Below are 12,957 nucleotides of genomic sequence, written 5' to 3' on the forward strand. Positions count from 1 at the left end.
GAGAATATATGGTTTTTCATTGAAGCTGAAGTTTGAAGAAATCAGAGTTAGAGTTCTTGTTTTATTTTGTTTTGTGTTGATGGTGGTTACTTTATAGGCTTTAAATGGTGATAAGTATATTTAATACCCCAAATCAATTTAAACATTAAAATTTTCTTTTAGGCTCCCTTTCCCAATGGTAGTTTTGTGAATGGCTTTAATTCACCAGGATCTTATAAAACAAATGCTGCCGCTGCCGCCGCCGCCGCCGCTGCCGCCGCCGCTGCTGTAAATATGGGTCGACCATTCCAAAAAAATCGGTAAGGTATAATATGATAGCTGGAATTTATTGTATACAATTCCCGGTAGTTCTTACAGTCAGTATGTTACTAGCAATGCTTATTTTCTAACACAATAAAAAGGTCCCACCCCACCCCATCCCCCCAAAAAAAGTATGTTAACAATTAATAAACACACTTTTACCTCAGAGTTGATAAAAAGGATTTGGGACTGAGATTATACACCAGTATATATTGACTTTTTTTTTTTAATAATAACGAAAACAGAAAAAATTTTGTGGTAACAATATAAAATCTGGTTTCTAGGTACCATTTAATGTGTTAAATAACATTTTGTAGAATAAGTTTTTTGATGGTAGAAATGTTAACTGATTTGAGTAATAAATACTGGGAGAGTGAGTTATTTATCGTTTTTAAGGATTGACTTGGTTTCCACAAACTATGCTGTGCTGAGTCACTCAGTCATGTCCAACTCCTTGCGACCCCAAGGACTGTAGCCCATCAGGCTCCTCTGTCCATGGGATTCTCCAGGCAAGAATACTGGAGTGGGTTGCCATGCCCTCCTCCAGGGGATCTTCCTGACCTAAGGATCGAACCCAGGTCTTCTACATTGTGGGTGGATTCTTTACTGTCTGAGCCACCATGGAAGCCCGTTCTTTACTGAGTCATGTCTAAAGTTCTGTTTTAAGGCCTTGATTTGTTATATCACTGTTAATTTTCATAACCCTGTAAATACAGTATTGCGTCTATTTAAGAAATTTGAGAAATAAAAATGTTACATATCATGTCCAAAAGCATGTAGCCAGTAGCTTGCAGAGCCAAGGTTTGAGTCCAGGCAGTTTGATTCCAAAGCCTACACTTAAACCATAGTATTCTGAATAAATTATTAAGAACTCCAGAATCTCAGTTGAGATTATCAACTGGTAATCTCAGTAATTTGGTGTATAATATGACTTTTGCCGGAGTGTAAGTAACCAAAGGAGAAGGGGCTCAGATTTATTTAGTTGTTTAGATTTATTTAGAAGTTCACATCTACTATTTCTCTGCCCTATTTTGTGAGCCTCCTATGTTGTTTTTGTTTTTAATTATTTCTGTTCAGTAATTTTTTTTTCTTGCCAGAATGAGAATTCTCTTATTTGATTCTTTTTGGCAAGGAGACCACATGTGGGGTATGTTTTTCCAAAATAGCTTTTAGGAACTTAATTCTTTTTTATAAGGTTTTTCTGAAACATGCTTCACTGAAGAAACAAGCCTTCCAGTATTTAAAAAAAAAACACTCTTCTCAGTAGATTCTAGAAGCATTCATATGTACCACTCTCTAATAGTCACAGATTTTGTACTCACTTTTAACTGACACACTTGGTTTAAACATTTGAACATCTTTGTTGTTGTTCGCACCAGGAAGTTTGTAGAATCTTAGTTCCCCAATCAGGTATTGAACTTGGGCCCATAGCACTGACAGTGCCAAGTCCTAACCACTGGACCACCAGAGAATTCCCTGAAGGTCACTTTTAAGTGTTTGGAAATTGTTACTATATATACACATTCATAATTGTTTTATGAAGTTTCAAATGAGAACTCTTCATATCGTAAGAATGAAGGATTCTTTATAAACAAAAGATTATTTGTGCTGTTATAAATGACCGTTAGTTTGATACAGTAATAAGAACAAAATTCAGGTAATTGCTAGGACATACATGTAGAAGTTCAATGAGCCTTAAAACACACACTGTCCTCTAACCTCCATCCTGTTAAAAAAAAAAAATTTGTAATTACCATATGCACATAGAGACAGTGATGTTTAAGTCTGGAAAGACCTTTGTCATAGTGTATTCATTTTACAGATGAAGAAACTGAAAGTTGAGGAGGATGGTTATCTTACTAGGGTTACATGGCTTTTTATTAATTAGCAAACCTGAGATTAGTATATTTCTTTTTCTTCTACTACAGCTAGTAAAGTTTTTTTTGTTTTCTTGAAAATAGTTCCATTAATACAAATGACAGTTTATACTTCCCTTGTGAGGAGATACAGATTTCTTATGATTAGAAATAGTAACTTTGTAGAAATATGTATCTGTTGATTTCATTTTTCTTTGAAGGGGTGAATTTTGCTTTAAGCAGTTAAGTGAAATAGACATCTTGGTTATATGATATGATAGACTAAAAACAGTTTTCAGTAACAACAAAAAGTATTAGTGTTTGCAGATGTTTACCTTAAAAATACGTTATGTGGGTTTATGGTATTCCTTTATTGTCACTTGATGTTTTTATCTGCTTTGCTTTCTTGGCAAAAGAGGTAAAATTGCAATAAGAAAGCCAAGAATGACAGTCAAGTCATTCTTGCTTACAAGGAGATGTATCTGTGGTTTTGGAGATATAGATTTAGTGTGATTTTCCTTGTTACTCAGATCTATTTGTGTATAGTTTTATCCATATATTTGACCAGTGTAGATAGTTACTAATTTTTAGTCACAGAAATAATACACAGATATTTCCTTATAAAAATGTAGATGTTGCAGATGAACTAGAGCCTGTTGACTACGAACCCAAATCTTGATTTCCATCTTACTTCTAAGAAGTGACCACTGCCAAGCCTTTATTTTTATATATTTAAGTCATGGGTCAAGGAGCAGTTTATATTACTAACCTTGTAACAGCCCAGTGATGATCATAGGACTAACTTTCAGAAATGTGGGCAATTTTCTTCCTTTAGTATTTTATCTTTCTGTCACGTTCCTTCTCGTCTTTTATCACATTTCTTTCATCATCCTTTTTTCCTTTCCCTGGACTTTGATTGTAAGTCCCTGTCTGTGAAGGGAAAGATTATGAGATCTGGGGGCTTTTTAAACTTAGTAACTTGTCTTATTGTGTGTATTGATGCAGTGAGAAGATTTTGGTGATAGTTTCTGAACAGATACATAAATAGTATATGTACCTCCTGAGGTCATTTTCAGATCTGATGGATAATATAAATGTTTTGAAAATTAGTTTGTGTTAGTTGACACTGAATTTCATTGCTATTCAGAATCTCTTTTGTATCATGTAAGTAATTTTCTGGAAAAGTATCATATATGAGACTTAGCTAAAATTTGTAGCCTGATATTTATGTTTGTTTTAGTAGTAGTACCTTCATTTGTTATATTCTCTAAAGAGTTAGTAGGGTTAGCTGAATAACTATGAAAATAGACTAAAAAAATGGAGTGTATAAACTGTAGGGAAGGGGCTAAATGAAAATCTAGTACTTCCTTTTTTAATCTCCTGTAGAGCCAAGATCCTCAGTTACTTGAGCTTACTTGAAATATTCTCAGTTTTTAAAAAATAAACTTTATTCATTTATTTTAATTTTGACTGTACTGGGTCTTGCGGCCCCAAGCTTTCTCTAGTTGTGGCACATGTGGCCTGAAGGCTCTGGAGCACGTGGGCTGAATAGTTGCAATGGCTTACAGGCTTAGTTGCCCCATAGCTTATAGCATCTTAGTTCCCCAACCAGGGCTCGAACCCCTGTCCCCTACATTGGAAGGTGGATTTTTTTTTCTAATTTTATTTTTAATTGGACGATAATTACTTTACAATATTGTGATGGTTTCTGCCATATATCAACATGAAACACACACACACACACACACACACACACACACACACACACCCTTGAATCTCCTGGGAGGCAAATTCTTAACCACTGGACCACCCAGGAAGTCCTAAATGTTTTCACTATTAATTAAACTGCATCCTCTTTCATTTATTGTACCCTAGTTTCATCTGCTTATCAGTTGTTAGAGAGTTGAGTACTTACATCTTTCATCCAAGGTAAAAGCTACTTTTGTTAGACGTAGGTGGTTTTTGTGTTTTGTTTGGTTCTGGTTTGGCTTTTTGTTTCTCATCAGATTTCTTACCTTAATTCATGAAGTCGTGCCAGGCTATTAGTTGCATTATATTTTCCTAGTCATTTGGTCCCACAGTTTTGTTGGATTTTTGAACAACTGTTTGCATTTGGCGAGGGGTGCTTAGTAAGAAGCTTTAATTTTAATATATTTCACTATTTCTTGCTGGTGTTTTTTTTTTTTTTTTTTTTTTTTTTAATTTTCAGTCCCCTAAAAAGCCTTTTTAGACTTTTCCCCCAATTCCCTCATATGATAATTTAATGCTAGAGATTATTGTATGTCGATTTATTCCAATTCTTACTCCCTTTGGGGGTTTTATTGCCCCATTGAGAATGTATGGCATGGATTCAATAAACTTCTAGTCTGGCTGATTTAGATATGTCAAAATTGTATCTTGTGCTAAAGAATGTACCTGAAATCCTAGTTATAGCCTTAATTTTGAGGTGGAAGTAGCTTAATCTTGAAGAACTTTGGATCATTCCCAGATAGCTCCAAACAGCTTTTTTAATGAAAAAATTCTTTGCCTTTTAATAATAACACATCTGAGACATTAAAGGGTTTACATTTTTACAACATAATGCTTCTGTGTCCAACCTAGTTTATGGAAAATCAGAATACAGCAGAAGGCAGTTTTTAACTTGGCCTATTAAGAATTTCTACCATTAAGAGGAAGGATTTTTCTGTCTTAATTTATTCTTTCGTGTATATGGCCTTATGTTTCTTACAGTGTGAAGCCTCATTTTAGGTCAGGTGGTTCAGAACATTCAACAGAGGGCTCTGTGTCGTTGGGGGATGGACCATTGACCAGATCTGGTTCAAGGAACTTTGCAACTGAACGACATAATCCTGCAGTAACAGGGCATCAGGAACAAAGCTACCTTCCAAAAGAAACTCCCACTTTGCAGATGGAACAGAATGGGGACTATGGCAGGGGCAGGTAAGGAAATATGGTAATAAATATGGAAAGAGTGTGTATGAAAACTCTTTAATCATAATATGAATGTTAGAAGTCCATTATCTAGTGATTTTTTATTTAATTTTTCATATGTAGTTATGCTAAAAATTTTTTTGTTCACGTAATATGGGTTACTAGTTTTTCATAATTAAGAAATTTAGAATCCCTATAAAGAATATAACTGAGTCAGAGGTTTATAAAAGTTATTCTGAAGTTCCTTACAGTTCACTAAGGAAAGATTACCTTAGAAAGATCTTATGCCACCATAGTTTTAATTTCTGGCAACATGTGAACTGTGGGAATTGGGTTATATAACCTTGTCTACCCTTCCTAAACAAAAAAACTGAACCCTAATATGCTTCTGATGTGGAGGGAGCACTGCTAATAAAAATAGGACCAGTTTACTTAGTGGTGGTGGTGGTGATAGGTGACGTTTTCTGTAGATCAGCTCAGGATCCCTTCAGAAGAATATATATCTTTTAATAATAAAAGGAGATTTAGGAAGTATAGATACTTAAAACAGAAATTCACCCATCTTTGATAGAACATACACATTTAAAGAAACTTACTGAGTTCTCCTTCCTCCCTCACCCTTCACCCCCTTTTATCATTGTTAAAAGGAGAACTCTCTTCAGAGGTCGAAGACGTCGGGAAGATGAAAGGATCCCAGTAAGTTTTTTTTTTTTTTTAACTTACATGTGTTCAGGATTTGTTTGTTTCTTTGTTTTTCTTGTGTGCTTTAGTATGTCATTGACTTCTGGTATATCTTTCCTCGATTTTGTTTTATTGGTTATAATATTCAGCAAAGATAATTACAGCCTGTTTTTGACCCTGAAATATCCACCATCACCACCACTGATCATCCGTAAAGCACACATGAAGTTAGAGATTTGACCTGTATTGCTCACTTTTTTTAAAAAAAATTGTTTGCCTAACCTATTTACATGGTTTAAAATAAAATCCATGAAAATATTCCATGTAAAGTTTAATTATTGCTTTATTAATGGAGATTTAAGGAATTTCAATGTTTTAATCTTACAATGCTGTTACAAATGGTGCAGTGATAACCTTGTATAACCATCACTTCCTGTCTATGCAATAGTATCTGAAGGAGAGTCCCTGGAGGTAAGATTTCTGAGTCACAGTGCAGTAAGTTCCTGTGTGATGGCGTTCTGTAGGGTTTGTGTCAATTTTCACTCAGTGAAGAAAGTTCCTATTTGTCCATAGCCTTACAAAGAATATGATTTTTTGCAAATCTAATATAGTATGTGGTTCACTTTTAAAGCTCTGTTGGATGGTATTGGAAATTATTACACTTTATTAATTGTTACTTAGGGGCAATTCTCTACCTATTGCTGATTTTTATATTTCCCACTTAAGATTTTTTAAAAAAATTTTTTTATAGTTCTAGGCAGGTTTTTGAATCCTCACTTAGCTAGCTTCAAATTATTCATATTTTTATTTTTTGAGGTTTGTTCATGGTGAACGTTTGCCATCTCCTAACTGGTCAAAAGGAGTTGAGGAATAAAAATAGTGTAGGAAGCTGGGCATACACACCGAGGAAATCAGAATTGAAAGAGACATGTGTACCCCAATGTTCATTGCAGCACTGTTTATAATAGCCAGGACATGGAAGCAACCTAGATGTCCATCAGCAGACAAATAGATAAGAAAGCTGTGGTACATATACACAATGGAATATTATTCAGCCATTAAAAAGAATACATTTGAATCAGTTCTAATGAGGTGGATGAAACTGGAGCCTATTATACAGAGTGAAGTCAGCCAGAAAGAAAAGTACCAATACAGTATACTAATGCACATATATGGAATTTAGAAAGATGGTAACGATAGCCCTGTATGCGAGACAGCAAAAGAGACACAGATGTATAGAACAGTCTTTTAGACTCTGTGGGAGAGGGCGAGGGTGGGATGGTTTGGGAGAATGTGAAACGTATCGCCAGTCCAGATTCGATGCTTGATACCGGATGCTCGGGGCTGGTGCACTGGGATGACCCAGAGGGATGGGAGGTGGGAGGGGGGTTCAGGATGGGGAACACATGTACACCCGTGGTGGATTCATGTCAATGTATGGCAAAACCACTACAATTTTGTAAAGTAATTAGTCTCCAAAAAATAAATAAATTAATTAAAAAAAAAACACACACCAAAAAAAAAATAGTGTAGGAGAGCATGGAGGTTTCAAGAAGACACTAGAATTTACATTTATATATGTGTGGAATATAATGCTTTACATGCATAAGTAGCAAATTAATATACATATCTAATAGTGTACTATATAGTGTTTGTATAATATACCTAAAAATATACAGATACCACATGTTTAAGCAGTAAAGAGCAACCAACTTTGAAAGAAAAATAATTGCATTTTAACACAAAGAATAGTTCTTGGGGCAAGCTGTGAACCCTTTAAAAAGTGTGGTGGTTTGCATTTACAGCTTTCTATACCATGGACAGCCTTGAGATTGTAAGGCAAGTTTTTAAAGATATCATTATAGCAGGCCATGTGAATCTTCAAGTGGCCCTGAACAATTGAGAAGAGAGTTAGGTTTGAGGTCTGTTTGATGTGTTGAAAACATCTGGGTCGAGGATTGAAAGGAAAGTAGGCAAACATGCTTTTTTGTAGAAAAGACAGGGTGGGGATGCCATCATGCAGTGAGGAGATCTTAGCTAGAGGTGAAATTTAGAATTTATAGACTGACTTATAGTAATTACAGTTATAAGAATGGATAAGATCATGCAGGGGACTCTGTGCAGACTGATTTTTAAAACAGCAAGAATGGAACCTTGAGGATCATGGTAGCTTTGGGGTTGAAAAGTGAATTATTTCATTTTGTTTGAAGTATCCAAGAGAAATCCAAGTGGAGATGGCTAATAGTCAAGTGGATATCTTGGTTTCGGGCAAAGATCTGCTCTGAAAGTATTTAAAAGTGTACAACCTAGTGATTTTTGGTAAATTTTCAGAGTTGTGCAATCAAAAATTTTCCAAAAAGTGAAAATTATTGTTTTTAGAGTTGTTTGCGCGTAGGTAGTAGTTGAAGCCATGGATAATGGATATCACACAGGGAGAGTTTGTAAAGGCAGTTAGTAAAGCATACAGAAATCAAAAACTTTCCAAAGAAGTTGACAGGGAAAGAAGAGCACATGCTTGTCAGACCTGAGAATGAAGAGAAAGTATCAGAAGCTAAAGGAAGAATGAGCTCCCATAGGAAAGAATGTTTGCTCTAGTGAGGTCAGTGGGGGAAACCTCAGATTTTGTATTGTGTAAGGTATTGGTGACTTGTCACAGCAGTTTTAGTGATGTGGTAAATACAGAGGTGAGGGAGTAGAGGAGAAAATATAATATGTGAGAGGTTTGTCTGAGACTATAGAGTGGGGTAGATGAAAGCAAGATAAGATTCTTAAGGAAGGATATTGTTTTCTCTTGAGACTATGGAAGGAGAAAAGATGCTGGCAAATCTAGATAGTGTAGGGTTTGTTGTTGTTGTTACGGGAGAGGGTATAGCAAATTTAGAAAGCAAAGAATAGTGGAGATTGATTGGAAGGTTTAAGGAAAGTGGCAAAGTTTGCAAAAGAACCAAGAGAAGAAGCTGACTAAGGATAAACTGGACTGATACATTACTGAGAGTTCACCTGAGATGAGAATCCAAGAATTTATAGAGGAAGAGTTCTGTTCATTAGGGTGCAATTTTGTTTGTTTCTACAGCTTTCAGCTTCTGTGGTACAGGGTTAAGGAATGAAATGGACATGTAACCTGTTTTTTGACTTGTGTCTTTTAGAGACCCCATCCTTCAACAGCTGAAGCAAAGGTTCCCACACCAAAGTTTGACTTACTAGCCTCAAATTTTCCTCCTTTACCTGGAAGTTCATCAAGAACCCCAGGTGAACTTGTTTTGGAGAGCAGGATGTCTGATGTTGTTAAGGGTGTCTGCAAAGAAAAGGTAAACACTAAAGCATCGATCTATATCTTACGGGACCAATTTTTGCCTTTGTTTTCAGGGTTATTATTAGAATTAGAATTTTATTTGCTCAGTGCTTACTTCTGCCAAAGTTTTTAATTCATGAGGTTTTTAGCATAATTCGAGTCTTATGCAAAGATTTGTGTTAAAGCTACACAAGGTCAATAAAATGTTTCTTCGTATTTGCATGTCTTTTATCAGTCAACCCAGCTTGGTAGAACTAATTAACGCAAGCTGGATGGAAAGTGTTGTTTCAACTTGTGTCGTTTCCAATTAACTGATAATGCCAGTGAATTCTAAGTTACTTTGGTAAACTCAATCTTTCAAATAAATGGAGAGTTGCAGTCAAAAGCTTGGGATAACCCATCCTACAATATTTTTGAGTTTAGCCCTCTATATGCTAAATCTTCATGCCCCACAAATTTTTCTCATTTTCTACCTTTTGTTTCTAACTCAATTTTATTTTTAAGAGTATATGTACATAGTATATCTGGGCTTATAAAGAAAAAGTGTCCCTTGAATCCACTTTCAACTCTAGCTTTTTCTCCTCATATTTATCCTTGTATTTCTAATTGAACATGTTTATACTACTACTTCTTGACTATTCATTTTTAGATGTTGTCTATTAACTTTACACTCTAGAAGCTAAGGGTTTAACTCTCTTAAACCGCTGCACTTTATCCTCCCAGTATATTGTATTTCATCATATCTATGATGCCATCAGTTAAAGGATGCCCTGTTATTTTGGTATCACTAAGAAAAAAAGACACTGCCAGTTAAAGTAGGTCATGCCATCATTTATGAGTCATATCTCAATATTGCATCTTTTTTTCCCCCCATAACTGAGCCTCATGCTAATGCTAAGTCGCTTCAGTCGTGTCCGACTCTGTGCAACCCCATAGACGGCAGCCCACCAGGCTCTGCCATCTCTGGGATCCTCCAGGCAAGAATACTGGAGTGGGTTGCCATTTCCTTCTCCAATGCATGAAAGTGAAAAGTGAAAGTGAAGCCGCTCAGTCGTGTCTCACTCTTAGCGACCCCATGGGCTGCAGCCTACCAGGCTCCTCTGTCCATGGGATTTGCCAGGCAAGAGTACTGGAGTGGGGTGCCATTGCCCTCTCCGAACTGAGCCTCATAGGGTACTGTTATTATGTTTCCTTTCTTATACTCTGCACAGCTGTGTTCCTGGGACTTCACCAGCATCCTAAGAATCCTCTTTGGTAGATCCTTCTTCTTACTCTTGCTTGACTTGCCCATTTTATGGTCAGTCAGATCTTCCTAGGCTTCCTTTATAAGAGGTTTTTAGTATAAATGTTTTGAGATCTTGCATTCTAAAAATGTTTTTCGGTTCTCACGCTTGACCAGTAGCTTTTCACTGTAGAATTCTTTATTAGAAATTGCTTTCCCTCAGAATTTTTAAGGTATTTTACAGTCTTTTTTTAAATTATGTAATTCTGTTATTTTGTAGTTGTTTAAATGGTAAAGAATCTGCCTGCATTGCAGGAGACCCAGGTTCAATCCCTGGAGAAGGAAATGGCAACCCACTTCCAATATCTTGCCTGGAGAATTCCGTGGACAGAGGAGCCTGGTGGGCTGCAGTCCATGGGGTTGCAAAGAGTCCAACACAACTGAGCAACTAACACTTTGACTTTGACTCACTGATTCTAAGATAGATTTTTTTTTTAAACATTTTTACCTTTGAAAATTATGCTGTCTTAAAATTAAAATCTATTGTAGTTTTAGTGGCAATGTTTTTTCTTAGTAGTATATAAACTAATCGGTATGTTTTACAGTTGATGGCTTCTCAGATTTGGTGAGGTGTGATACATAGAGCTGTTGGTTGTCTGGTGGTGCTAGTGGTAAAGAACCTGCCTGCCAGTGCAGGAGACACAGGAGGCTTGGGTTTGATCCCTGGGTCAGGAAGATCCCCTGGAGAAGGAAATGACAACCTGCTCCAGTATTCTTGCCTGGAGAATCCCGTGGACAGAGGGGCCTGGTGGGCTACAGTCCACAAGATCACAAAAAGTTGGACATGCACATATCTCATTTCAGGGGTGTGTTGGAGACATCTCATCAGAAACTGCTACATGACTACTCTGCTCAGAAAATCTAATCCCAGTGATACACAGATACATTTTTAAAGAATAACAATAAAGTGTACTTCTTATAATTCTAACCCACAAATGTGAGATAAACACTTAATTTGATACTGGACCTTGTATGTCAGATCTCTGATTTTCTTGTTTGGCTTTTCTAATTTTCATCTTTTACTTGTCTGTATTTTCTACAATGTTTTTCTGAATGTTACCTTTAAAACCTATTGTGAAATTTTTAAAAATTTTAATCCCATACCCCTAAAAATTTATTAAAATTTTGTCAGTCGATTTTAATTTCTTAGGGGTCTTTCTCGTTTTTCTTTCTTTATACTTGTAGTAAAATACATGTAACGTAAAATTTATCTTAACCATGATAAATGTGTCGCTCACATCCCGCTCTTCCCTTAGCCCCTGGCAACCAGCATTCTGCTTTGTGTCTGTGAATTTGACTATTCTAGGCACCTCATATATGTGGAATCAAACAATATTTGTCTTTTTGTGACTGGCTTATTTCACGTAGCATAATGTCCTCATGGACCATTCTTTGTTTTAGTGTGTATCAGTGCTTCATTCCTTCACTGTGCGGTGATATTCCATTGGATAGATATATACCACGTTTTGTTCATCCACTCACCAGCTGAATATTTAGCTTGTTCACTTTTTGGCTATTATGAATAATGGTACTGTGAACATTTGTATTAAAATTTTTATATAGACATATGTTTTCTCTTAGATTTTTAACTGAATAGAATTGCTGTGTCGTATGATAGCTCCATATGTAACTTTTTGAGAAGTTGCCAGACTGTTTTAACAGAGCGGCTGCATATTTTACATTTCCGTCCTCGATGTTTGAGAATCCCAATATCTACATACCACCACTAACATTTATTAACTGTCTGTCTTACTGATTATAGCTATCCTAGGTGAGTGTGAAGTGGTTTCTCATTGTAGTTTTGATTTGCGTTTCCCTATTGGATAATTATGTCAAACTTTTCATGCATGTTCTTATTGTCCATGTTTATCGTCTTTGGAGAAGTATCTATATAAATTCAATTTTTAAATATGTTTCCACTTTAAGGATAATGAAGAGTTCAGAGTTAGCTGCCCAGTGCCTGCAGAAGATGGACAGACAGATTGCACCTCTGCCCAGCAACTCAGTATGAGCCCCAGTCCCCCATGTACAGCTGAGCTTTCTGCATTAAGGTACACGTTTCAATGTAGATGATCTTTCACATTAAGATTACTTTTGCATCTGGTCATTTGCTCAGCTGTTTCTTTGTGCTATATTCTAAGCCTAATGTCAAGTTCTTTTTTCGGTAGCACAACTCAACCTGAAAAGGATCTAGTAGAGGATTCCACTGTTCAGAAGGATGTTCCCAGCCAGCCAACAGTACCAGTTTCTTCCCCGAGTACTGCAAAGCCATCGAGAACAAATACTGCTTCACCATGTAATAGTAACATAAGTGCAGCTGTAGCTGTGGCCCTGCAGGTAACTTAATAAATTTAGTTTATGTGAGAATAAAACAATAGGTTAAATAATGAGAAATTTTATTTTTCATAGAACTCTGCTAGAGCAGAGTCACTGGGAAATAGCTCAAACTGGGGCTGGCTGCCTGCATCAAAAAAGAGTTTAAAGTCAGTCTGAAGAAAAGGGAAAATTTAACCTTGTTGAGGGAGTGAAGAAATTACTGTCATTATTTCCAATCATTATGGTTAAGTGAAGCTTACTTTTCTTGGTAACTGTCTTTTTTGGCTTTGAGCCTCTTG

The 12,957-nt window shown here is 36.2% G+C and overlaps 1 protein-coding gene across 10 annotated transcripts in view; it reads left to right on the forward strand.

Moving 5' to 3' along the window:
* LARP4 (La ribonucleoprotein 4) overlaps nucleotides 1-12,957 on the forward strand; it is an 81,503-nt gene that overhangs the window by 63,323 nt on the left and 5,223 nt on the right. For 9 of the 10 annotated variants that reach the window (XM_055583351.1, XM_055583363.1, XM_055583383.1 and 6 more), the window contains 6 exons: nucleotides 163-299; nucleotides 4,887-5,096; nucleotides 5,735-5,783; nucleotides 8,915-9,076; nucleotides 12,269-12,393; nucleotides 12,511-12,679. In XM_055583351.1, the coding sequence (XP_055439326.1) occupies nucleotides 163-299; nucleotides 4,887-5,096; nucleotides 5,735-5,783; nucleotides 8,915-9,076; nucleotides 12,269-12,393; nucleotides 12,511-12,679 (852 nt within the window). The remainder of the gene's footprint in view (nucleotides 1-162; nucleotides 300-4,886; nucleotides 5,097-5,734; nucleotides 5,784-8,914; nucleotides 9,077-12,268; nucleotides 12,394-12,510; nucleotides 12,680-12,957) is intronic. The other variant, XM_055583370.1, reaches the window with a different exon arrangement.

Source organism: Bubalus kerabau, chromosome 1 (genome assembly GCF_029407905.1).
Source record: "Bubalus kerabau isolate K-KA32 ecotype Philippines breed swamp buffalo chromosome 1, PCC_UOA_SB_1v2, whole genome shotgun sequence".
NCBI classification, from domain to species: domain Eukaryota; kingdom Metazoa; phylum Chordata; class Mammalia; order Artiodactyla; family Bovidae; genus Bubalus; species Bubalus kerabau.